Source organism: Lissotriton helveticus, chromosome 10, assembly GCF_964261635.1.
Source record: "Lissotriton helveticus chromosome 10, aLisHel1.1, whole genome shotgun sequence".
Lineage (NCBI taxonomy): Eukaryota > Metazoa > Chordata > Amphibia > Caudata > Salamandridae > Lissotriton > Lissotriton helveticus.
The window spans coordinates 819,084,597-819,110,474 of NC_136071.1; the positions used below are offsets into that span (position 1 = coordinate 819,084,597).

The 25,878-nt window shown below is 44.4% G+C and overlaps 1 protein-coding gene across 2 annotated transcripts in view; it reads left to right on the plus strand.

Annotated features, from left to right (window-relative positions):
- The window catches only part of MASTL (microtubule associated serine/threonine kinase like), a 293,083-nt gene that overhangs the window by 73,161 nt on the left and 194,044 nt on the right, over positions 1 to 25,878 (plus strand). For both annotated transcript variants that reach the window (XM_078663403.1, XM_078663404.1), the window contains one exon: positions 11,302 to 11,408. In XM_078663403.1, coding sequence (XP_078519529.1) covers positions 11,302 to 11,408 — 107 coding nt within the window. The remainder of the gene's footprint in view (positions 1 to 11,301; positions 11,409 to 25,878) is intronic.

Sequence of the window (25,878 nt, forward strand, 5' to 3'; positions counted from 1 at the left end):
CATTTGGCTATATAAATCTTTAACAATTCCGCCGGTGGCCTCTTTCCCAATTTTTGAGAGAAATTCATGAGAGCTGCAATCGATCTCATGAATTGCAGTTTTCTAACCTCAACTGCGGGTTTCCAGTTTAATTTGTGGTCAATAATGATTCCCAAGTATGGGTATTGCTCTGTGGTTGCGAGTTTCTCCTTATTAAGATAAATGCTTTTTACCGCTTTTTTCCCTGGTCCCGCTACCATTACAAAAGTTTTTTATGTTTATATGTAAATCCAGCTACCCCATGAATTCAGAATATCTATCCAGCGCCTTCTGGAGTTCATTAGGGGTGCGGGCCAATATCACGGCGTCATCCGCGTAGAGCAGAGCGGGTATCAAGCGATGTTCTTATTTTATTTTTTATTTTTTTTATTTGTGAGAGGTCCTGGGCCCCCTTCAGCATGGCCATCTCCAGGCAATTGGTATAGAGTGCAAAAAGGAAGGGGGCCAGGACACAACCTTGCCGTACTCCTCGCTCTACCCCAAACGACGCTGACAGCTCGCCCTTTACTCCGAACCTTCCCCTAGCGGTGGCATTGAATATAGTTCTCGCAAGAAGTCCACCAATGGTAGATCAACCCCCACTTCTGCTAATACGGACCAGAGTTTCACGTGGGAGACACAGTCGAAAGCTGCAGACAGATCGACATAAACCATGTACAGTCTGCCTGCCTTCGTACTTACATATTTACCCCTAATAGGATGGTCAAATTTAGGGCCTGTTTGACTGTACCAAATCCCTCGCGGAATCCAAATTGAAGGTTCGAAAGGACCCTGCCATCGTCCGCCCACCGCTGGAGACGCTCTAGGACCACTCTTTCTGCCACCTTGCCATAAGAATCCAGCAGTGAGATCGTGCGATAGCAGGATACTTCCTGCCGATCTCCTTTCTTCAAAATGGGGACCATGATTGATTTTTTTCCATGAGTCTAATAGGCCCACCTCCGTAGCTGCCTTAAGTACCCTGGTCAACAGTGGGGCCCACAGATCTAGGTTTGATTTGAATAGATCTATAGGAACCCCATCTGGTCCTGGGGCCTTGCCGTTAGTACCTCATTGATGGTAATTTCTAGTCTGAGTGGGTAACTAGGTTCAGGGACCTTGGTAGTGGAACCCAAATCGCCTCCCAGGTCGGCTAAACCTTTCTCGAAAATCTTAGAAAAGTGTGCCACCCAGACTGATTCATCAATAGCCACATCTAAAGAGGGTACATTTTGCGGGATCAGCTAAAAAAGGGGATTTAATCACTGACCAAAACACTGCACTTTTTTATCGGTGCAGCTTTTATGTAGTTGGTCCCATAAAGCCTGTTTTAATTCAGACTTCCTCTCCTTTAGTGCAACGTTATAGTCCCTCCTAAGGCTTGCGATTTCCTTTACCACTCTATTTGTTTTTTGTAAGGCTATTTTTAATTTGGAGTGTGCTGATGTGCATCTATGGTTAAACCAGCCTACTTTCCTTGGTTGGCTATTTTTGGACTTTAGCAAAAGTGATTCGTTTATTGATTTTTGGACCACCTTGAAATTGCTTAAAACTTCCTCATTTGGGGTACGCAAGTCCAAGCATTTGACAATTGAGGAGTAAGCTGTTTTTATGACTTTCCTTGTTATATCTGCGGGATCAACTTTGTCCCATTTTATGGAAAATCCGTTTATTCTGTCCAGATGCAGGGTGTTTTGTCTCCGTGCTCTAATTATGGTTTGCATGGGGTGCTGGTAGAAAGAACGAACTTCTAAGCTGAGGGCACAGTGATCGCAATATGTTAATCAGGGCGGAAAAACTAATAACGCGATTAACTAAGTTGCTTGATATCAGGATAAAGTCTATCGTGGTTTGACACCCTCTTCCGAGAAATGTTGGATCTAACAGCTGGCCAGTAACATTCTTTTTATTGGCAATTACGAGATCCAAATCGTAAAGGCTTTCATTTAGATAGTTTCCAGTGCGTGAATGGAGGAAATGGGCTATGGGATCTTCATTTTCGTCCACTAGGCCACAGAGACTAGTGTTACTGTGATGACATGGGTGTTGGTTAAAATCCCCCCCCCCCCCCCCCACAAATAATGCTTACCCCTTCTTTACCCCCAAAACTCCTAATCAAGGAAGATAGTTTATAGCGCAAACTGCGCAGAACCATCAGCAGTTCACCTTCCGGCAAGTTGTTATAAAAAATTCAGACGGAGAACAGTGTCCTTGTTATTAAAGCAGAGGCTAAGTAACTGGTAATTTGCCTCCAGTTCTATCGGTGTTATTTTCAATCCCCCTAGTGTGTTTGCTATAAATATGCTTAAATCGCCTTTGACCCTGCCAGAGACTGCTGCTAAAGCGGAAGAGAAGTAGGTTTTATAACCGACCAGGTGGATTTCGGTGGTAGACCAGGTCTCCTGAAGGCAAATTATATTATGATTGGTCAAAAATGTCAGCCCGATGTCGTCTTCTACCTTTGGGCGGAGGCCGGCTATGTTCCAAAAAAGAAACTTTATCAGTGAGCATTCGGTGGCTATGATATTGTCCAATGATGTAATAGACGGAGCTGTCAATTGGACCTCGGTCATACCAAGTTCCACCATTTTTTTTTAAAGCAATTGTTAGTGGAACTGCAACCATAGATATGGGATCTTTGCCGCCCTTTTCGGTTCTGCCTATTGTGGTTTCTTTGTGGGTAGATTCCAGCGACGAAGTATTAACCCGCATTAGATTTGGTTGGTTGCCAGTCTTACCAACCAATGGGAGTTCTGGAGATGGGGACTGTTTACGTCTGGAATTGTCTGTGATGTCCTGAGTGGAAAGTCAATCAACTCCTTCCCACCCTGAAAGTGTGGAGAAGTGATTGAAAGTAGGAACGTTAAAACTAAGACATTCTACACTCCGGCCATATGGTGCACATGAACTTGAAGGAATGTGTCTGGAGTGATTGTGGATAGAAATAACTTAAATCGTGTGTGGAAATTCCATTCCTTCCTCCCACAGTATACCATTCACCAATGTGTCTTACTGCTCTTCGGTCTCTAAAGTTAATAATAATGATGTCCCCCCTTATATCCTTTGGACGATTGCCCACCCAACCCAGTCTCCTTACATTAAGGATTTCTCTGTTGATATTTGAAGGTAGTGGCCTGTTTTTACTCAGCCAATATATAACTTTTTTTTTAATTGGTGGTACCCTTCCGAACTTTTCTCCGATAGTACCGGAACCCCAGTCAAAACCACGACGTAGGGTACAGCCTAAGGTGGCAAATCTATTGTCCCCTGATTTTCTCTACGGTTCCTTATTGGCGGGGGGGCAGTAACGATTGGTTGGCAGGGTCCCTGTTTGTTAGCCCGTCCGTCCATTTCTTTCCCTCTGAAGGTAGTTGGGCTTTTATCTGTACAGCGGGAAGCCAGGATATTCTTATGTTGTGCAGACAATAAGTCCCCGTTATGTAGTGTGGGAGCCAATCTTTGCCCTGATAGTGAGTTATTATTGGGTTCTGTTTGTGTAAGTGGATCTGGATCGCTAATCAATTCTGTTTGCTTTACCAATTCCTTCTCTATAACCCTCAATTGGTCACCCAGTCTTTTGACTCTCTCTACCAGTGGCAGTATTAATAATTTAAGTAAATGCTCCATGTTCACCATTATATCTTCCATGGAAAGTGAGGATGAGGGGTGGTGGACTGACGCGGCCTTACTTTTTTTTGGGGTGTACATTCCCTGCAGGGCTACAAGATGTTTTTGATGTTTTAGCATTCCTCCCACCCTCGCTGTCCCTCCTACGCTTCCTTTTTTTTTAAGTAGATCCCTGGACTCTATTTTTAATGGACTGATTAACTTTCGGTGAAGGCCTATCAGACATCACAGATAAGTCTATCTCAGACGAAGTGTCTAGTTACTTTTCTATGATAAAATTGTTTTTATTTAACTCTGGTAAGGGTATCTGGATTTGTTGTAGCTGCCTGGGATCCCCATTCCCTCTGTTTTGATCTCTTTCTGTACTGTGCCTTGGGGGAGTAGTAGCTAATTTGATAGTACCCAGGGAGGATCGCTTTTTTTGCATAAGTTCAAGTGAAAAGCGTTTTTCTGTCTTAAGTATTTCTTTTTCTAATACGGAAGCCTCCCTGGTGATAAAACTTTCTGAAGTCCCCTGAACAGAGCCACTCACCCGGGATAACCTTCCAATACTAGTGCGTGAGCTCATGTTCCTTTGAACAACCTCCAATTGTAACACAGAGATCCAAAACTGAAAGTGTGTGAGAGGAATAAGAGTTCTTAGTTGGACACCACAGTTAGATGCTAATAGTAAACGCGCTACAATCGCAAACTATATTTGAAAACTAATGTAACACAATAACATGCAATATTTATGGAAAATCGGTCCTCTTACTATTGATGTCCTAGGGCAGGTGTTAGTGGGGTGGCCCAGCCCAGCCTTGGCCAGCCCCGGACGGCCACAGACGGCCCGCCCTTTGCCCGGGCTTCGCCCGCGCGCGTCCCACGTTACGCGGACAGTGGCGGGACCTTATAGGTGGAGAAGGGGGTGGGGAGAGGTCCCAGGTGCGGCAGTTCTCAACCCGCAAGGAATCCTGGTCCTCGCAGTCCCGTAGCCTCACAGTTCAGGTTGTTGTGTAGATAGAATCGCCGTAAAGTCCACTAGGAGTCCCCGCAGCAAAAAGGACACAGTTCTGGTTTCCACGCACTGCGACTACGTGTGTGTCAATGGTAATTCATGGTATGAGAGGAGCAGCGTGGTCAAATGTATGAAATTGTGATAATAAATGCGGCGCAATTGTGTGCGCAGATTTATTGTGACTATAGGAGAAATGCTACTTTTAGAAGTTGGCATTTCTGTGTGCTATGTCTCTGCCTGTCTGCCTGATGTGAATCGCATGTCTGGCTTGTGAGTGACAGGGGCTGGGAGGTGTGTGTGGCTCCAGGAGGGGCAGGATGAGTCAGCGCTGGGCTGAATAAGACATCTGGCCTGGGAGTAGTGGGAGAGGTAATCCCCTGACTGAATAGGATGGTGCCTGCCCTGTACAATGCTGGCTCCGCCCCCTGTGGTGTGTCTTATCACCTAGCCCCCACCTGACAAAGGGGAAGAGGAGTAAGTGCTCCAATTCCCCCCTGAACCAGTTGCATCTGGTTCCCCCATGCCCTGCACTAAAGACAAATGAAATGTGGGTATAAATATATGGGCTGTGACCCCATGATGATGTTCAGTTCTTGTTCCTGAATCCTGCCGGGGCGAGCTGCTGGGGGCCCAGGGGGGGGCTGCCAGGAAGGCTTGCCTCCCTGGGCTCTGCATTGCCCCTTGATCCCTAAAGGAACTTTCTTTGCTTGGGACCTTTTCCTTTGCTCGTGATCCTGAAGGACCTTGGAGGAGCTTTTGCTGCATTTTTGTACCCTGTGAGCGCCTTGGTTTAAATTCCCCTTGAAAGGGAGCACCAGGGATCTGCAGCGCTAAGCTGCCCGTGGAGGAGGGAATCCCCGGCATAGGGATTACCCCACATTGCCTCTGTGAGTAGGGGGTGCCCACCCCCGCGTTTGATTTGATTAGTGAGCGGGTGCCCACCCCGCCACTATCTGAGTTAGAGCAGGTGCCCACCCCGTGCTTCACCGCTGCGGCCTGAGCCGTCACAGGAAATCAGGCGCGCCACCTGACTGGGGGCGGGGCCTAGTGTGCATCATTTATACCTTCCCCTGTCCAGGAGAAGGTAGCCCGGGATACAGAGAATGCCTAGCGGGGCTCCCGTGAGCAATTGGGAGCCCCGGTGCCGAAGGAAGAAGAGCAACCCGTGGAGCTTGAGGCGGAGGCAGCTCGCGACACATTGTCGGTGCCTGCCCCTGCCGCACGGGAGAAGTAGCACCAGTCCCGAGTGCTGAGAGGAGGGAAGACCGGGCGCAGAGAGCCCGGTAAGAGAGGGCTTGATGTTGTCCCTTTTATTTTAATTGCTAAGCGACCCGCTGTTGCGGGCCGCTCCAACGAGGGGCATCTTAGCTTCTAGGGCCCCGGGGAACCCTTGGGCCCGTGGTGCCCGTACCTCCCTTTGGCCATTTTTCTACAGCTGCCAGCTTGCGAGAGGGCAGCTGCAACGTTTTGGGGGCACATGGAGTTAAGTAAAGAAGCCCAGTGAGGCTGAAAAAGCACAGATGTGCCAGGGCGCCCATATTGCTTATTCCCAGCTGCGCCGCACCAGCGCAGGCCGCTGCAACGATTTTGCATAACTGTTCAGAGGGCACAGTGAGTGCCACGACTTATTGGACTCACAGCTTCATGGCAATTAGCGTCAGCTGCTACGTTTAGGCCACAGTTCTTTGGGGGCATTATTGTGAATAAGATAGGAGTGAGATACCCTCCTTTGCCCCAGCGCAATGGCGCACTTTGGACTCCGCTGCATTGGCAGCCGCCCTGACTTTTGGACATAGGGCATTTGAGCCCCTTTGAAAAGGCCATTTGGCCAGGGGATTGTTGGGTTTGTAGGGCACCAGGCCCTAATGTGATTTATGTGGTGCTAGGAAATGCGATTCATGTACTATGATTTACGCACCCTGTTTTATGCCTCTGAGGTATGCCCCTATTGTGAGTTGTGCTTAGGAGGTTATTGTCTAATGCATTTAGACTTATGAAATGATTGCATAATGTGTTTATGCTGGTGAGGTTGGCGCAGAAAGTAATTCACGCCTGAATGTGATACTGTGCATAATGTGGTTTATGTTACAGGATGATGCTGAGTACAGTGGTTACCATTGATTACTGGTTGTACGTTTATTTGATGTCCTACTTTTTCTCAGTTCCCTGATGATGGTTCTGACAGTGGTCCAGTTGGCCCGGTCATGTGTATATAATCCCTTGTAGATATTACCTAGTGCCAGGTGGCACAATGTATATTATGTGATTACCATTATAATGTGTTATGAGAATACAAAGGCTATTTCTGATATAACCTTGTGTGGAGTTCCTTTTGTGGTGTGCCTGGGATGTTGTTGCTGTGTGTGTGTGCGCTTTACATATGGCCCCCGGGATAAGCCTGACTGCTTGTGCCAATCTACCAAGGGGGTGAGCAGGGGTTATCTTTGGCGTGTAACTCCCTTACCGTGACTAGAGTGGTAGTCTCTGCCTGGCTTTGGCGCAAGCCTTAGCCAACCAGAGATCCCATTTCCAACAACATATAATCATAACATTATATATAATAAAGGCAAATTCAATAAAACACTTTTTTTATTTTAATATTAAACGCATTGACTTGCGGTATTTCACAGAGAGCGGCGCAGACTGGGGTATACCCCTGGAAGATGGTCTCCACGCGGTGTCCCTATATGCTGATGACCTGTTGCTGTACATTAGAGACTTACATGCTATACCGCCAGCCATATCCGAGATATTCCGTAGGTACGAGGAAGTCTCAGGCCTTAAGGTAAACTGGGCCAAGTTGGGCGCTCATTCTTTTCGTGAGGTTATGGACGAGGCTGATATAATAATAAATGGGACGGCGCTTACCTGGTACCCGACCATGTTTAGATACCTGGGCATATACGTCTACAGATCCCCAGCAGACATACTGGAGGGCAACCTGGTGCACGCCATCTCCTCAATACAGGCGCAGATACAATTCTGTAAGACTCTGCTGTTCAATGTGATTAGTCGTATCACTCTAACTAAGATGATAGTATTACCCAGACTATTGTATTATTTTGCAAATCTCCCGGTATATGTTCCGGTGCGACTGTTTCGGGAGCTGGAAGGGTTAATCAGGGAGCTAGTGTGGAATGCGGGCGGCCTAGAATAGCGCTACAGAATTTATATGCACCACCAGACAATGGGGGCTTAGCAATTCCTCATTTAGAATGATTTTACTTAGCTGCACAGCTACAATGGGTCGCAAAGTGGCTGAGCAGCAAGAACCTGATAGATACTGCCACTGAGTCGTATTCATGGACAGAGGCACAAATCTATAGTTTATTTCACCCACTGGCGAAATTTCCCCGCCCGACACAGATACATATAGAATTAGCCCATAGATGCTACTGAAGGAGCCTCCAACTTACAAAATACACAATTTCTTATGCCTCAATACTGTCGCTGGTCGGGACACCCCGAGGCAGAGACTTTGTAAAGGATGTGGTGCTGGCGCACTGGACTGAGGCACTGGACTGAGGCAGGAGTGGGAGATACTGGGAGATCTATACACGGACGGTGCCTTGTTTTCTTTTGCAACCCTAACAGCAGGCACTAGCTTGCCGGTGGGTCAGTTCCTCCTACATGCAGCCATCATGCGGACGCTGACACTAACATGTGGCGATTTGACAATTGAGCTGCAGACACATCAGTTGTTGCAGTATCTGCATGTGATGGGGGAGGGGTCACATGTGATCCATTGGCTAGTGCAGGCCCTGCTTACACACGTTTCAAAACAACCACAGAGACTCCAGGCGCGATGGGTTGAGGAAAGAGGTCAACCCTGGACAGATAAAGACTGGGAACGTGCCTTGACCGGTGCCACACATATACCATGCAATTCACGTTTCAAACTTATACAAACATATAAAATACACAGAGCGTATCTCTCGCCGGACAAGATCAATAAATACTTTAACATCACCACCTCCGCTTGCCCGAGATGCCATCTTCTAGACTCTGATCTACTGCATATGCCGTGGTCCTGCTTCAGACTTATTGGCACAAAATAACGGAAACTCTCACCAGCAGCACCAACACCGAGTTACCAAACACATGGGAGGTTTGCATTCTGGGGTTTTACAAACACACAAAAGCTAACAGAGTAAGCTCTAGATTCTGTGACTTCGGCTTAATCACTGTGAAACTATTGATAACCAAGAGATGGAAACACAAAGACCCTCCGGAAATACCCCACTGGCTAAAATCCATAGAAAACTGGGCACAGGCGGAGAGCACTATACTTCATAGGGAAGAAACGGCTGGGCTGCGTAAATTTCCCATCGCACAGGCTTGGGATGATATTCTGAAGGCCTTTACTCAAACTAATGTGGCATCCCATGTGCCCCCACGCAACAGGTGGCAGATAATACCTGATGTGCTGCCTGGGTGGAGCAGAAGGGCTGCGTATACAAAACACCTTGGCCATGGCTGTTAGGTAGGGCAATGACCCCACATTCCTTCACGACCCTACATAGACACAACCTCAAACGCAAGACACCTTGGTATCCTTGCAACCGCACACTGACCGGGAAAAGTAACTCAAGTCCACTAAATGCACACGACCCTCTGCATGACTTCATTTTAAAGGCACATCATATACTAGATACATGTTCCTCTATGTACGTGATATCCCCTTTTCTTTTGCCTATATTTTATATTTACTAGTTGTGGTTAAAATGTTAAAAACGAAGATATCTTGCGATTAGTGATGTTGCTTACTTCCTATAACCCATGATTTATTGTCTATTATTATCCAAAATTACATTGCATATGGGCCATAATTTGTTGTAATAATAGGCATGTTTGCATCTGACTAATTACTATTGGGAGAAGTTACATGTGATGGACACGTCCTGCCCCTCAATTAGAGGTGACTGTAAGCGTGGGTTCCATATACCCACACTAATCTGCTAATGCACGTCAACTTCTGCGACACAGATGAATAATTACTCTATGGTTACTAAGTTGTAACATCTGGACCTATGTACACAATGACACAGCAATATTGATCTTGTAAGAAAGTGCAATATGTTCCTATGCTTGATTTGTTTGTCTCAAGAAAATGATAAAAATGCAATAAAGATATTTAAAAAAAAAATAATAATTGACTTGCAGTATTTCACAGCTGATTTGAAAAAAGTCAACTGCAAAATATACATTTTTCCCATTCATTATTTGCAAAATGCCAGTTGCCACTGCATAAATCCATATTGTTTGCTATCAACCTATAACTCAGTGGGAAAGCGAGTTATAAAAGCCCTCAACAACCATAAAGTACCTTCAGTAGGTAGGGTTCAGTACCCAGGGTTGTCTATAGAAAGTAATAACTCCAAACAAAGTATATTCAGGTCTGCGCCCTCCCTATTTGCATTCCTGTTATCCAGAAACAATTTCTTCTCATGCAACCGATCAGACTTAGAGATGTTGGAAAGTTCAAAAAGAGCCTAGACCGTATAATAAAGTAGATTTGACATATAAGAGGTAGAGTATACGAATACCCTTATCACAGCTTAGACAGTAGCCAATGGCCAAAAAATTAAAACTTGCATGGGGGTTTGGCCAAACTGAAAGCCAATGTAAAAGAGGGTCCACCTTAAAAAAAAAACAATAAATAGGAGACCAAGTTTCTCATGACTAATCAAACTGGGACACGATGGGGGAGAAGACATACAATGAAGATGGTGATTCTCTCCTAGCTGCACAATGCGTGAGACGGCATAGCCACGGCTCCTACACCGTACAGAAGAGAACTGCTGCAGGCAACCCCTCAGCAGACGTCCTACCTTAGTGACACCTAAGGTTCGCCCCTGAGAGGTGAGTTTGGCAAATGTGGGCACACCTTCTGGGCTGTTCAAAATTTTCCTGCCGAAAAGGAGGAGAGAGAGGAAGGGGGCCTGTTCCTTATAGCAGGAGAGGCTGGGGGTCGCCTTACAAAGACGGAAAGGCCTTTAAAGCTCCCTTTCACAGATGGCTCTTCCTCGCCCGGGGAGGTGTGAGCACCTCCGCCCAGGAAAGGCTTTGTTTCTGGGCTCGTGGAGCAAAGACTCACACCCCAGAGGATCAGAAACCGGTCTTGTGGTGGCAAACTGCTGTGTAAGAGTCAGGGAACCCAGCTGAGGCTGCTCGTTTTTCAGGGGGCATCTCTAAAATGCTCTCGGAGTGCATTTTTCATTAAATCACACACTGGCATCAGAAAAAAATGCTATTTTTACTCTATTTAGTTATAATCAGTCCTGAGAGTTGTGTCCTCAGTAAGAAATGGGTTAGCCTACTAGTGCGTCAGGGAGCCGTTAACACCTGTGAAGACTATTTGATGTAATGTTGCTTGAGAAATAGTTTAAATGAACAGATAACTGCAGTGCTTATCAGGGTATATGGCCTGTGCTATTAGTACATTGTCTTTATATCTGGCTACATGCATACATTTTAGAGAAACACTACCTAATTTCAATGGCATCAATTTCTTTTCTTCTTTTTTCCGGTACCTAGACATACATGCACAAGTTCTACCTGTTACATTGGAAATGGGGTTGATGTAACTACTAAAGCTGAATATTCCATATGTGACTACTTTTGATTGTAGCATTTACTTTGTTTCCCTCACATTTTAGAAATTAATATGATGGATATCCTTACAACACCTTCAATGGTGAAACCTAAACAAGACTACTCGCGGACTCCAGGACAACTGTTATCTCTTATTAGCTCATTAGGCCTTGTAAGTACACACACTTATGTTAATTACTATGTATAATGTGTATATCACATAGAACTGAGCACCTAAGGAATCTTTTTAATCTGAATTACCTCTATTGGTAATATTAGACTAACCTACTCTTATAATGTTCAACCAGTTTCCAAGAGTAAAATCCTAAGGCATTTCTTTTTTAATGTGGTCTGCTATTGCATGCACTGATGTAATGCTTCTTTTGTGAATTGGTGTCTAAGCATAGTACATGGTAACTATGCAGAAACACAAAGGTTTAGTAGACTGCCCAATTTGGCCAATACAAAAATGTTTTTGAAAACGTTTAGGTCCTAGGGGGTGGGGTGGTTTCTGGGCGGCATATGGCTATGCATGTGCTTAAACTTTTTTCCTAAGTGTTGTACATTTCCATTCATATTGTGCATAAATTATGCATTTCATAAAAAAATGAGTTCACACAATGTATGCTATTTGTATAGAATGGGTCTCGCCAATTTAAGTAATGCTACGCATTTATAGTGAATGCATGTAGGTTGTTTATTGTAGTTCTGACCTAAGTTGAATTGCCGATTCACCTAGCCAGTTGTGAAGGAGTGCTTTGCCTTTACTAAAGACAACGGAGAAGAAGATTAGTAATTCTCAGTTCTCTTACTGTTTATTAATCACCCAGCCAAAAAGAGAGACTCCCTGTTATAGTTGTAGCAGACTGGGATAGCTGAAGAAAAACTAAGAGGAGGTAGTAAGTTTATCTACTTTATCTAGTGGGTATATCGCAAAACAAACTTCCTGACTCAATGGGGTATGTTTACACAAAGACTCAAAAGTAACTAGCACTGATACAAACAATTTATAAAAATACACAAAATTTATTATAAGCCTCCCAACTGGGTCACATTCTAAAACATAATTCAGACATTTTAAAATACCCTCTAGGGTAACAACAGAGTAAAAATTACAGTCAAAACTTTAAAAAGGTCTGACCTTTTTAAAGTTTTGACTGTAATTTTTACTCTGTTGTTACCCTAGAGGGTATTTTAAAATGTCTGAATTATGTTTTAGAATGTGACCCAGTTGGGAGGCTTATAATAAATTTTGTGTATTTTTATAAATTGTTTGTATCAGTGCTAGTTACTTTTGAGTCTTTGTGTAAACATACCCCATTGAGTCAGGAAGTTTGTTTTGCGATATACCCACTAGATAAAGTAGATAAACTTACTACCTCCTCTTAGTTTTTCTTCAGCTATCCCAGTCTGCTACAACTATAACAGGGACTCTCTCTTTTTGGCTAAGTATCCCCCACCCTGACACATATTACAGGGGAACCTCCCTTTTCTTTGAGTGTTTATTAATCACAGCATTACAACAATAAAAAAAACTGCAAATCTCAATATCCTATATTCCCCACATGAAATGACATGACACAGATACCTACTATAAAAGGGTTCAATTTTCTTGATGCGTCCAGAGGTAGAGTGTCAGTCCATGGGTGAAACAGAAGACAAAATACTGTAAAAGAAAACCCTGCAGGAGCCACATGACATCCTCTTGGACGTTCCAATGTCATCCGTCGTCCAGAGATCCATGTCGACTGTAGTCCGAGGCTTTGATGGAGGCCACATTCACTCGGCAGATCAATGCCGGATTTGGTGCTCCACAGGTACAGGAAATTACAAAGGCGCAACAGTTATTAGGTGGGGAGGCTCTATTGTGCATGTTCAATGTAAATTAATTAGACATTGCCACATAATCAGCAGGTTTACAATAAAGGGCTTTAAAAGAAGAACCCCTTGACAAATCGGCGACCTTCAAGATGCCCTCCAGTGTAGCCCTGCCCAAAATGCCTTGGGTGTGCCATGGCACTCAGTGCACCGAAAGTGGAAGTGTCTACCCCTGCTCTCACCATCACCAGCTTAACCCATATAATTAAAGTAGTGCGAGTAACAATATGAAAAGTCTATCACAAAGCTACGATTAACTGAGACACAGGATTTTGCACCCCTTCAGTCACCCAACATATTGGTGGAGCATCATCCCACACAGAATTTGGAGTGCATAGCAAAATATGAAAATTCAACAATGGAGGATGCATTTTTTTCAGAAAATGCGTTCATTAACCCTTGTAGGTGTGAACTGCATAGCCGTAAAGTCGAGTGCTTCGATGTCTGACACCCTTTGATGTACACTGAAGTCGCATGCAAAAGTCCTGGCACATCTGTAAACATCCGAAAGATTCCAAATTGCCAAGACCATTTTGTTATGATGAACTACCATATGACACTGGCCAGAGGGGTTCCTCAACATCGAAGGGAAAATGGGCAACTGCACAGTGCAGTCTTGTCATGAGTACCAGCATAGTGGGAAACCAAGTTAGACACAACCTTCTCCTTTTGTCTGCTAGTCTGAGCCAATATCTGCGCTATCATGACAATTAGTTGGGAGGGGTTCATTATGCTTTCCCCCAAGTCTTGAAGGAACACATCCTTGGGAAAGCCCTGTATCTGATCTCCAACTGAAGAACTTGTGCAGATGAGCAGTACATCTGGAGGCAAATAGATATATGCAGAATGAACCCGAAAGACTTTCCAGCTCCCTGAACAGATTGGAATCTAACTTCCATTCGCTTCTGCCTGACATACTCCGCACATACCAATCCACAACCAGATTCCCCGTCCCCCATCATGTATTCCACTTCCAGCGATATTTCCTGCCAGAGACCGAACACCTACTGTACCTTTGCCAATTCCGCCAACAGTTGGATTGAGTCACCCTCGTCAGCTTGTTGATGTATCTGACAGCTGTTACATTGTCCATGCGAAGGACGACCGTACATTATAGTCTGTCTTTCATCCAGCTTTGAATTAAAGAGTAGCTTGCAAGACGTTCGAAATAATTTATGTGCCATGATAACTTTCTCCTAAATAATCTTTGTCCAGTCCAGTAGGTGCCACACCTTGCACCATATCCCATAGACTTGCAATAGATTCTAAAACCAGGTCTGGCAAAGAGGGAAAAATTGTTCTGCTGTTTCAGGCATTGATATGGGCGATCCACCAAGAAATTTTTCTCCTCGTCTCTTCATCTGACTGGACCAACTGAGAATATTGCAGCCCTCTTTGAAAATGCATACATTTTAACCTCTGACGAGCCCAATAATGAAGGGCCCTGAAAATATTGCTTAAATGGATGATGCTGAAGCCCTTGTCTTTGTCCTCTAGGAATCTCACCAAGTCCATCTGTTTAAAATCATATCATCTTGATACACAATAATTCACAGGGCTTAAGACCCGAGGAATGCCAACACTGGTTTTAGCAGCTTAGTAAAGAAGCATAGAAGAAGCTGAATGGTAGGGACCTGAACCCGTAAAGACTTCCTTGCCAAAAGAATTCCAAATACTTCTTGTGACCCTCAAATATAGGGGTTGTCAAATAAGCGTTCTTTAGGCCTAGACTAACCATTTGGTCGCTAAACAGCATGTCTCTCACAGACTATTGTTTCCATCTTGAAATGGCGATCAATCACAAATAGATTTAATTGTGTCAAATTGCTCACAGGCCTCACTTTTTTTTTTTGGTACTAGAAAAATATTGCAGACTTCCGTCTGGAGTGGCAGTCTCAAGGTGTGGCAGCCTCTGGAATAGAGGAACGCATATGTGCCCACCTCTTTATACTTAAAAACCGTCTACTGTATATATTATGCAGGTGAGGCGTATGTGCTCTCTATCGCTGCATCTCCTTACATGTGCTTAGCTGTGATATATATTGTAGCAAATTCACCTTTTGTGCATGGTTTCCAGATGTTTCGCCTTTTCTGGACCCTAGTTTTGCTTATATTCGGATTGCACTGTGCTAGTAAACCATAGAGCGTACATGAGCTGGAAACTCGACAACTCCAGTTCCCCAGCATCATGATGGCTTCACTGAACACCGGAGTGTTTGGTACCAACATCTCCTCTCAATAAACCCACACTGATACCAGTGTGGGATTTATTGAAAAATGTACCAAAAGGGCACCTCAGAAGTGCCCCCTGAAAACCTACCAACCCTGGTGTGTTCTCTGACCGGCTTTAGGCAGCCTGCCACCATCAGACATGTTTCTGGACCCCTGGGTCGAGAGCCCCTGCTCTCTGAGGCCAGAAACAGGCATATCCTGGGCAGAGGTGTCACACCTCATTTTCCAGGAAGAGCACAGTGCTTGAGAGGGGAGCTTCAAAGGCCTTGCCGCCTTTGTAATGGGGCCCCAGCCTCTGCTGCTAGCAGCAGATGTCAGCCCCCGGTTTAAACCCCCCACTTTTAGTGGGAGAACCAGCGGGAAAGCCAGAATATAATAGTAAATTTGCCCCCCTTTGCAAACTCCACCCCTGAGGTGCTGGAGGCGAAGTTAAGCACATTTTTCAGTGCCCACCATCTTGAAGATAGTGGGACTTAACAAATCTGGGCTATGGCAATGCCCTTCTCCTACAGGAAGATGGCATAATAGTGGGTGTAGACACCCCAGGTAAGGAACCCATTGGTTCCTACCTGTAACACCCCTACATCTACCGTCTAGGTGGCACCCCAGACCCTGAAATCGGAATCCTCATGACCTAAGAGGAGCCAGACACCACAGCGTCGCACCAGCAGAGAAGACAACAGACACCAACTAACTCTGAGGAACGACGAAAGCGCCACTGGACCCACCTCTGCACCCAACGCTCCAGTCGAAGTGTTCTATACAGGTTCCCCAGTGCTTCTGAGCCAGAGTCCACTGTGGGCTGACCCCTGCTGGACACTACCTCAATGCCTGCTTGGCGGTCAAAATCGAAGTTCGGCCCAATGCTTTTCAATGGGGACTGAAGGTATCTGGAGCCATATTGCTTGCAGGAAGGTAAATCGGTTGCAGATTCCAAGCTTTGGGGGTTAGCACCAGCACATGGGAGGCTACAAAGCAGCACCAATCATACACCACCAGCGGCACTGGGGCAGCTGGGTGCATGGTGCAAAGTCAGTGCTGGGCACCCATGCTTTTTTATGGGGTTCTTCTCTTGTCAAACTGGCTGCCAGCGAGGCACCGGAGGTTGCAGGAGGGACACTATTATGAATGACTCGGCAGACAGTGTGGCATTTCAAGGTAAGGAGTTTAGTCGTATAACATCCGATGTGTCCCGTTCTCTTCCTGGCCAGAAGTCAACTGACCAGAATGGGACCCTACTTTGAACAACAGCCATCATGTGGAACTCGGAGACAAAGAGATTCTACATGTGGCACTAAACAAGCACAGGTTAATCGCAACACAGCTCCTTTTCTTCACAATTAAAAAAAACTTTTAAAACTATAATAAACGAAGAGTTAAGAAGTAAGTAAAACAAGGCAATGAAAAAAAGATTATAAGGAATTCGAAAGAAAGAATAATGCAAAAGGATACATGAGCAAGACAAGAGATCACCATACATAATCATCAAGACTGGAGTTTCACGTTCTCTGGTTTGCCTTTCTTCAGCTGCCAACTCAACCTTCCCTTGGGAGAACCACAATGTCCGAGGTTCCTTGAATGCTCGCCCCTTCCACCCAGTGGTGGGTGATTGGAAGAAGGACCAACGCCACTGCCAAAGTCAGCATCTTTCATAAACATGGAACCATGGACAGCTTATCATACCCTGGCAAACACCTACCACCTTTCTAATACAAGTTTCTGTTATGTTTGTTCCAATGTTCTCCATACTCCAGGACCACGTAAAAATCACAAGATCGCTTGAACTTGAAAAGACCTCTGAATTTGGTAAGACCTCCCGATACCCTTCCTGCCTTGACTTTCACCGAATCCCCCGCTACAATCCTTGTTTTCTTGCTAATGTCATCAACAGTTGCACTATTGTGCACAACACTTTCCTTCATCCAGCCAGGCTCTAAAACATCACCAGGAACAAGTCCTCTCATCACTTCAAAAGGATACTTACCCAATGAGTTATGTACAGTAGTACAATAAGCCCACACCATCTCCTCAAAAGCTTCATCGACATCCTGATTGCCAACACCGGCCATTTAAGTGACTCCTTTGACCAACCTGTTGGCCCTTTCCACTAAGCCTCTGGATTGTACAATGAAGTAAGCTGATGTTTGAAACTGCTACCAACCAAAAATTCATCCATTGCCTTGAAGGTGAGTTGTGTACCATTGTCCGTCACCAGAACAGAAGGAACACCTTCTTCACAAAACACTTCCCTCAATGCATGAAGCGAACTTAAGACGACGGTGTACCTCAGACATAGGACCAATAAAGTCCATCAAGCAGTGTGCCATGGTAAACCTGGGCTGTTAATGCGACCCATGATGGATTGGTCTCCGACTCAAAGACGTTATTCACTTTCCTCACACTCAACACACTTGACAACCCAACTTGACATACCTGTGCATCCAAACCAGGCCACTAAAATTGTGCTTTGAGACGCCTCTGGGTGAAACTTTGTCCTAAATGTCCTGAATGAGCCATAGCTACCAACTTTTGTCTCCGACTACCAGGAGGCAGAAACTTCTCACCCCACATGTAGATAGCTCCTCTACCAACTTGACAAAAGGTTGTACAGAACTGGTTATACAACTCTCCCTCAGTGTACCCGGAATCACCATGCACATCGCATCCTTAAGCGTAAGGTCTTGCCGCGTGGCCCTTACAAACGTTGTCGTTTTTCACTAACTTAGCATGAGCTCTGTGCAGGTTGCCCGCTGCTTTCCACACGTTACTACACATCTTTATTTTTGGCAATATTCTCAAAGTCTCCTTTCACATGGGAACTCATCGCTGTGTTTGCTCTATGCATGTTCCTGGGATTTTTACAGACCATAATGTGCAAGGTCGAACAACAATGCCCCTTGTTGTTTTGTTCTGGCCAGTCCTTAGCCCGGAGACAAAACATACCGATGCAGCTGTTGTTTGGACAGCGTACTTTGGTTTTTAGTGGGGTGCACGAATAGGTAACACACACTTGGAGAGGGACCATCCCTGGGAGACGAGTGCCCATGAAGTAGATGTACAATCTATAGGCTAAGGTATGGGGGTCTGTTGACAAAGCCCAGAGATCTTCTATTATATAATAATACTTCTTTTTAGCAAAGGGAGGAAGGTGAGGCACTATAGTCCTCTCTCCATTGTCTTTTTATGATAACATCTTACATCATGATTTATGGACTGACTGCTATGCGGACATATTTGTACTATGCCTTTCCCTACTTGTAGCCCGTATACTGCATGTTAAGGCACGTTAGTTAAAATAAATATTTTAAACAGTTTTGTGTGTCCGTCAGATCTTATTGTGGACGAGTACAAGAAAGTTAGTGAAAAAATGTGTCTTGTTATTGGGATTCCTGAGAGAACTCGGAGTGTTGTGTTCTGGGGTGTCTAATCATTTGATTCTCTGGGAATGAGTAGGAGAGCAAGTGAGACACTATAGCTAGTCATTCCTGGGTTCATGGATATTAAGGCGGTGGGAAGACTCAGTCCCTATACACCAAGGTTCCATTTCCTGGACATAGTTCTGTTTCTGTGCAGAATCCTTGCAACAGTCTGTGTCCATAGCTTTACACCAATCCTCCCTTGTGATAGCTTCTGCACACCCCACAACAACATCTTGCAGAGATGCAATGGGACCTTCTTTTTCACGTTCATCTACAGCAGGGCCTTATACCACATGCCAGTCCAGAGAAAGGCGAGCTAGACAATCTACCTGCACATTCTTCCATCCCTGGGTATGCTGAATCGCAAAACGATACTCCTGGAGTCTGGCAGCAAATCTCGCCATCACCACCAGGAAAAAGGACTTTAAAGAAAGGCTTATGGTCCGACATTAAAGCAAAGTGAGTGCCCCAAACATACGTCCGAAAGTATTCGACACCCCAAGCAGCAGCCAAAGCCTCCCTTTCAATCATACAATAGTTTCTTTCAGTTTCAGTCAAAGTGCGTGAAGCAAAGGCTACTGTTCTTTCACCATCACCATGTTTTTGTGAAAGTATGGCACCCACCCCTATAGCAATGGCATCTACAATCACAATGGATTTGAGATTGATGTTAAAAGGAACCTTCTCTGTTATCATCATACTCTGGATAGAGCTTCTGCCACCACCTCTCACCAACTTCTTTGAAAGGAGGCCTTTTGTTCTCCACTCACTAATTATTTTTCCTCACCTGTAATACGTAATAAGGACAGTACATTTATTTTACAGCCGCCCTGAGTTTTCCGATTTACTCTTTTTGTATATTGTTGGTGTCAGGATATTTTACTATTACCACTTTGTTGTCTGAACATTTATGGTGTTAGTTATCGGATTTCAGTATTAATTATATCTGGTACAGATGTTGATTTATCTTTCTTTCTTTCTTTTCTTCTCTCTTCTCTTTTATTTATAAAAAGTAGAAAGCTGTTTCATTAAGGTACCTAATCTTTTGTTACTGTTCCTATTTTCTTGTTTAATAATGGTCACTGTATCAGGTTTTTATTTTACTATAGATCTATATATTTTACACTATATTTATAGTTTTCTTCTTATCGTTGTTGTACCTTTTGCTCCTATTTATTTCAATAAAGTTTTCTTAAACTCACAAAAGGGACCAATATGTCCACCTCACAAATTTCTTTCTTTATATTTGCAAATACATTTCTTGTGCTGCTGACCATTCAAACATCTTTCCTTTCTTCAGCAGCACTCGCAAGGACTCTGTCTTATCTGAATAATAATATCCACATTTTAAATAATGTTCAATTAGGCCCATAAATGACTTGAGCTGGTCTTTGTCATGTGAAGCAGGAGCTAAATGTATGGCTTTGGAAATGTTTCTATCCTCAAGGTGAGGCCCACAGGAGCAATCATTTCCACTGCAAATTTTAACACAGTGTTATGTTCATGAACGGACTTGCCAAAAAAGAGTATGTCATCTTGAAAGTTCATGATATTTTCTAGGTCTTTAAAGACATCTGTGATCATTCTTTGAAACACATTTGGGGGCTAATGAAAAGGCATTCTCGTAAATTGGTATGTTCCCTCCATGGTGATGAAAGCAGCAAGAGGTGTTTAGTCTCAGTCAAGTTTGACCTGAGGGTGCTTGCTTTTGAGATCCAGTTAAGAGAAGAACCTTCCTCCCTTAAGCAACAAAATCATCTTATTGATGGTGGGCAAAGGGTAGGTATCAGCGACAACATTCCAATTGAGAGCCCTCAAGTCTACACAAAATCTGAGGCGCCCATCCGACTTGCGTGTGATCACCATCTGAGAGACCCAACTTGAAGCTTCTACTGGCTGTATTACTCCTTGCTGTAAGATTTCTTGAATTAAACCCCTCACTTCACACACCACCACAGGGACGGCATCCTCCTTCAAAATAATGGGCATACCCCTTTTGGAAACCCCAATCTTCCTGGAACACTGCCCTGTTCGTTCGCATTAAGAATATTTTCAATGGATTCTTGCTCAACTACCATAACTTGGGACAGTGTACTAGGGTTGACAATAATGTGGAAATCATATTGATGGAGGCAACCCAGAATTGGTGGCCTACGCTCCGCTACATAAACCTTAACCTCAATGGACCTTTCCCCATATTGAATTTTTGCATCCATAAAACCTAAAATGTCAATAGATTCTCCTTGGTAACCCCCTGGAGATATGTCCTTAGGTTTCAAAGTATAGTCTGGCCACCACCAATCAAACACCGCTCTAGGAATGATGGTATACATTGATCCAGTGTCGATCATAAGTTCAACTTCACAATTGTTTATAACAAACAAAGCTTTGGGCTTGTTCTTTCTCTGCCCGTCTTGTGCTACTCCATCAACATCGCTCACCATAAGAATCCTGTTGCTACACTCAACATGACACACCCCGATTTCCAATACTAACGAAACTCTATTGTGATTAGGCCATTTTGCACAGATGTGCAGAATGAGAAATCGCCACACTTCCTACACTCCTTGTTATTTGCAAAGCAGAATTTAGAGTCCGATGAATGACTAAAGGTGCCACAACGACTACAAATTCTGTTGCTTTGTCTAAATGTCCCACCATACTTGTCGGACTTGCTAGTGTACTTGAGAGCGGTAATGAGCTCCACTAGTTTACTGATAGCAGCCACTTCCGAGACACTTCCCTTTTTGTTTTTTCCTCTCAAGTTCACGCATGCAAGAAGCAGATTGTTCTAAAACCTTAGCCATGTCAATGGCTTCCCTCAACGTAGGATTTTTGGTTGCCCATAGCTTTTCCAGGATTTTCTTCTCTCTACACTGGACTATTAATTAATCCCTTATTAGCTTGTCTGTCATAACCCCAAGTTTGTACTTCAAGAACAGCTCACGCAATCTTGAAACAAACTCATCAATTGACTCGGCTACTCTCTGTGGTTGAGTATAAAACTTGTAGCGTATTATGACCATGTTTTCTTCCCTCTGAAACCTGACCTCCAATCTACGTTTAGGTTCATCAAAAACATCTAGCAATGGTTGACCAGTTGGGTCTGTAGCTTGAGGCAAAAATCGAAAAACTCGTCCTTCACTGCCTAAAACACTTGACAACAACGCTTTTTCTCTGGAAAGATGAAATTCCGACCATCTAAAGCCTCCAAATATAAAACATCATGACCTCATCCTCCCATTGGACTAGTAGGGAGCCAGCCTGGGTGAGGTAAAAAAAATAATAAACAGGGTGGTGTTATAGACACGTGTGCCACGTTAACTGCTGACGTACTGGCACTGAGTGGGCTTTCAGAAGCTTCACCCATTGTCACTCTAACTAAAAACCAGTTTAGGAATATTAACTTTGAAAGACTAGGCAAACCGTAAAGGGAACACTACAAAAAAAGACAGAGGAGGATCAAAAATAAATGTAACAATACTCTAGAAGAAGGAATTGGGTATTGATCCTAAGTCACTTAAACATAAAAGAAAACTGCACTGTTTACTCAAGACCCCGACTGGTGTGCGTATCACAGTGACGGGATGACATGCAAACAGTGTGCGAGCCTCTGTAAATGTGTGTGAACTTTGAAATAATGGAAGCAAAAAGCATGTGGAGCGTCTTGAAAGAATTTTTCATCCACACGAGGGTGTGCATATCACCACCAGACAATGTCATACGCACTGGAAGAAAGAATGTAAAGGGGTGAGCATATCACTGACGCAACAATGACATGCTTAAGGTGTGCGTCACCAAGAGAGAAAAACACCTGTGATGCATCGCTCAATGATCTTGTCGCAGTAAGTAGCTCTTGAACTAAGTGCTGCTGCCACAGTATCTTAAACTAGTGAACCATCCTTCCAGATTGTTTCAGATCAGCTCACCTGCCTCAGTTCACTCTACATGTAGGAACCGTTCCAACCAGACTGCGATAAGAGCTTCAGTCGCAAGTCTCGCAACAGGCAGTGTTCGGTCCGACCCTCTCGAGATGGTGGAACATTGACATATTACGTCAGTGGAGTGCTGGAATGCCTACTGCAGGGAAGGCAAAATCTTGTGTCTGGGGCAAGACAGCGTTACGTTGACATGTGACGTCGGTGGAACGCGGTGATGTGCTGTTTGCAGCAAGACTGATGTAGGAAGCTGGCTCTGTGTATATACTATACCAAAATGAGGTATAGTGTGCACAGAGCCCAGGGGAACCCCACAGGTAGGCTGAGGTAAAAGTAGATAGCACCTTACCCTCTATTTGTGGTAGTGTGGGCGAGCAGTAAGGCTTTATCAGAGGGTAGTGTTAAGCATTTGTTGTACACACTCAGTAAGCAAATGATGCCTCACACTCAAAGACTGAACTCAAACCAATTTGTTTTGTATAAACATATTAAGTTATTTTAATTCTAGAACCAAGCCAAGCCTGGCACAGGTAAATGAAATAAATGCTTTTCAAAATCTTATGCATTGTTTTACTATTGAATGCAGGTTCAAATGCAGTGGATTGAAATACAGGTGGGTCGAAATTACTTTTCAGATTACTTTTTAAGTTCCATTTTCTACTCAGTGTGATATGCCTAGATATCACACTGGGACAGTACCTAGAGAAAGGTTAAGTAAAATCAGTTTTGTACAGTTGTAGTCTTTCATGTTTTCATACAAATCAACTCTACACTTAAAACAATTTTCAAGGGAAAACAGTCAATGTATTCCTGTGGAGGGAAATTAAGTTATCAGTTAACAGGTAAGTACTCAGTCATTGAGGTTTGAGTTTCTGGTGTTAGTACAAAGGATCCCCCCAGGGTCAAGAATGCACTCCTAAAGCACCCTCAGCGGCACTAGGGCGGCCTGGTGCAGAGTGCTGAGACCCAATGTTATCCAATGGGGATAGGGGGCCTCTGGTTGGTGGCTGCTCACAAGCAGACCACCAGCGTTCTGGGAGCAGAGTTCCTAGTGTTAGGCTCAGGGCAAAGGAGGATCCAAGTTAGCATCCAAAGTACACCGGTGGGGGGCAGTTGGCAACCCTTTGAAGCTTCCCCTTCGTGGATCCTGCCCATCCTGGGGGATGAGACTTGGCACCTTGTCCCAGGATGTGCATTGTTTCAGACCCCCAAGAGCAGCAGGCTCTCGACCCCGGGGGTCCAGGAACGTGTCTGGTGGCAGCTGGCAAGCAGCCACTCAGCCTGGACAGTAGTGTTAGGTCATTTTCTAGGGGGCATTTTTCTTTAAATCCCACACTGGCATCAGTGTGTGTTTATGTGCTGAGAAGTTTGATACCAAACTTCCCAATTTTCAGTAAAGCCATCATGGTGCTGTGGAGTTGGCTTGGATACTGCAGGGGCACAGGGCTCATGCACATGTACCCTCACCACGTATAGTGCACCCAGCCAGAGGGGTGGCTGACCTATGCCAGGGCAGTGAGTTGTATGCATGGCACACAGAGATGTGTGCCATGTCCACTTTTCACTTCTTTCTGCACTAAAACACGCATGCTGCAAAGGCAGTGTGTGTAAAGGTACCGATCCTCTAAGGGTGGCACATTAAGTGATGCAGCCCTCGGTACCCATGGTACCATTTACAAGGCAGTGACCTGTGGCCAGTGAGTGCCAATTGGGTTTTGTTTTCAAGTAAAGAACATAGGCCTTGGGTACCTATTTAGTAGAAATCCAGGGCACACTCAGTCAAAGCACATCAGTAGTTTAGCAAAAAGTGGGAGCAACCAGGCAAAAAGAAGGCACTTTCTTACAACTGGAAACTGCAACCAATAGTGAAGAACAGCTGGTAATCGATATGAAGTCTTCTTTAATTTTTTAAGATACTTCATGGGCACCTCAGACAGCTGGGCAGCTTTGATAGCTAGACCGCACCGAAGAATGCAGCGTGCACAATTCTCGACTCAGGGAAGGGATCCTTCGGATGGTGACAACTGGTCGCATCATCGCAGACCGTGGCATTTCAAGGTAAGAAGGGGGTCGTAGTGGCACCGTTGGTTCAGCTCACCAAGGCCCAGGGGCATGGGGTGCAGGTGTGCCTTTTGATGTATAAGTCTTCCTTTCGGAGCCAGTCAGGGGGATTGTCTGGATTCACACTGCAGGTTATTACTCCCATGGTGAGGGGAACATTACCTATTTTTTTTACAAAAAGAAAATCGTGTTTAGGGATTTCTTTTTTCATTTGCAAAAAGAGAACACTCTTTGTCGTATGGCTGTCCTGCTGACGCTGAACTACAGCAAAGAGTCAAATGCATTGGCAGGAACCGCTGTGAAGGCTGTTCCGGGCAATGCTTTTATAAATGATCGCCTGCTTGGTTAGTCATTTATGAATTAGGCAGGAGGTCCTTCCATCATGGAAATTGAGTAATTTTTCCTTGAGTAATTTACTCTGTTCCTATGGTGTAATGGTAGGCCATCGGTATAGAATTAAATCAGGTCCTTAATCTTAACTATATTGTCAATATATAGCTTCTTTGCTTCCTACGTGAGTCTATATATCTGGCATTTCATCTGCCATTGTCTGTAGGTGAATCCTGCTGGCCTGCTTTGTACCGGTCTCTGTTTATTCACTGTACAGTAAAGATCCAAGTTAGAGGGTCTAGCTGGTTTGTGATGAGGCAGTTCATGGGCCCTCTGAGCCACCCAACTGCTGAATTTACCTTTATGAAATAGCTTCCTGGTTGAGTTTTTTTTTCCGAGTGGAACAACTATTGCATTTTATAATGCAGAGAATTCTTTCTGGTGAAGAGGATCCTTTGAACATGAACATTGTGTAAGCAGTTATAATAGTTATTTATCCGAAAGAATAAACTCTCAGTTGCAGTTGTGGCTCATATGGGCCCAAAAAAGGGAGCAAGAGGTTAGTGGAAAGAGAGAACGCAAATACAATCACACAAGTATTGTCATCAAATACCTCTTAACCCTCCAGGAAGACAAAAGTTCAAAGCATAAAGATAAGCATCTCAATCTGTGGGATGATTTCTGCAATGTGCGAACCTTGCTCTCTTTTGTTTCATGTCTGTTTTACATGCTCACTGTCTCTGTGAGACCCTTAAGCTGACTTTTCTCTAAAGTACTTGGAGAC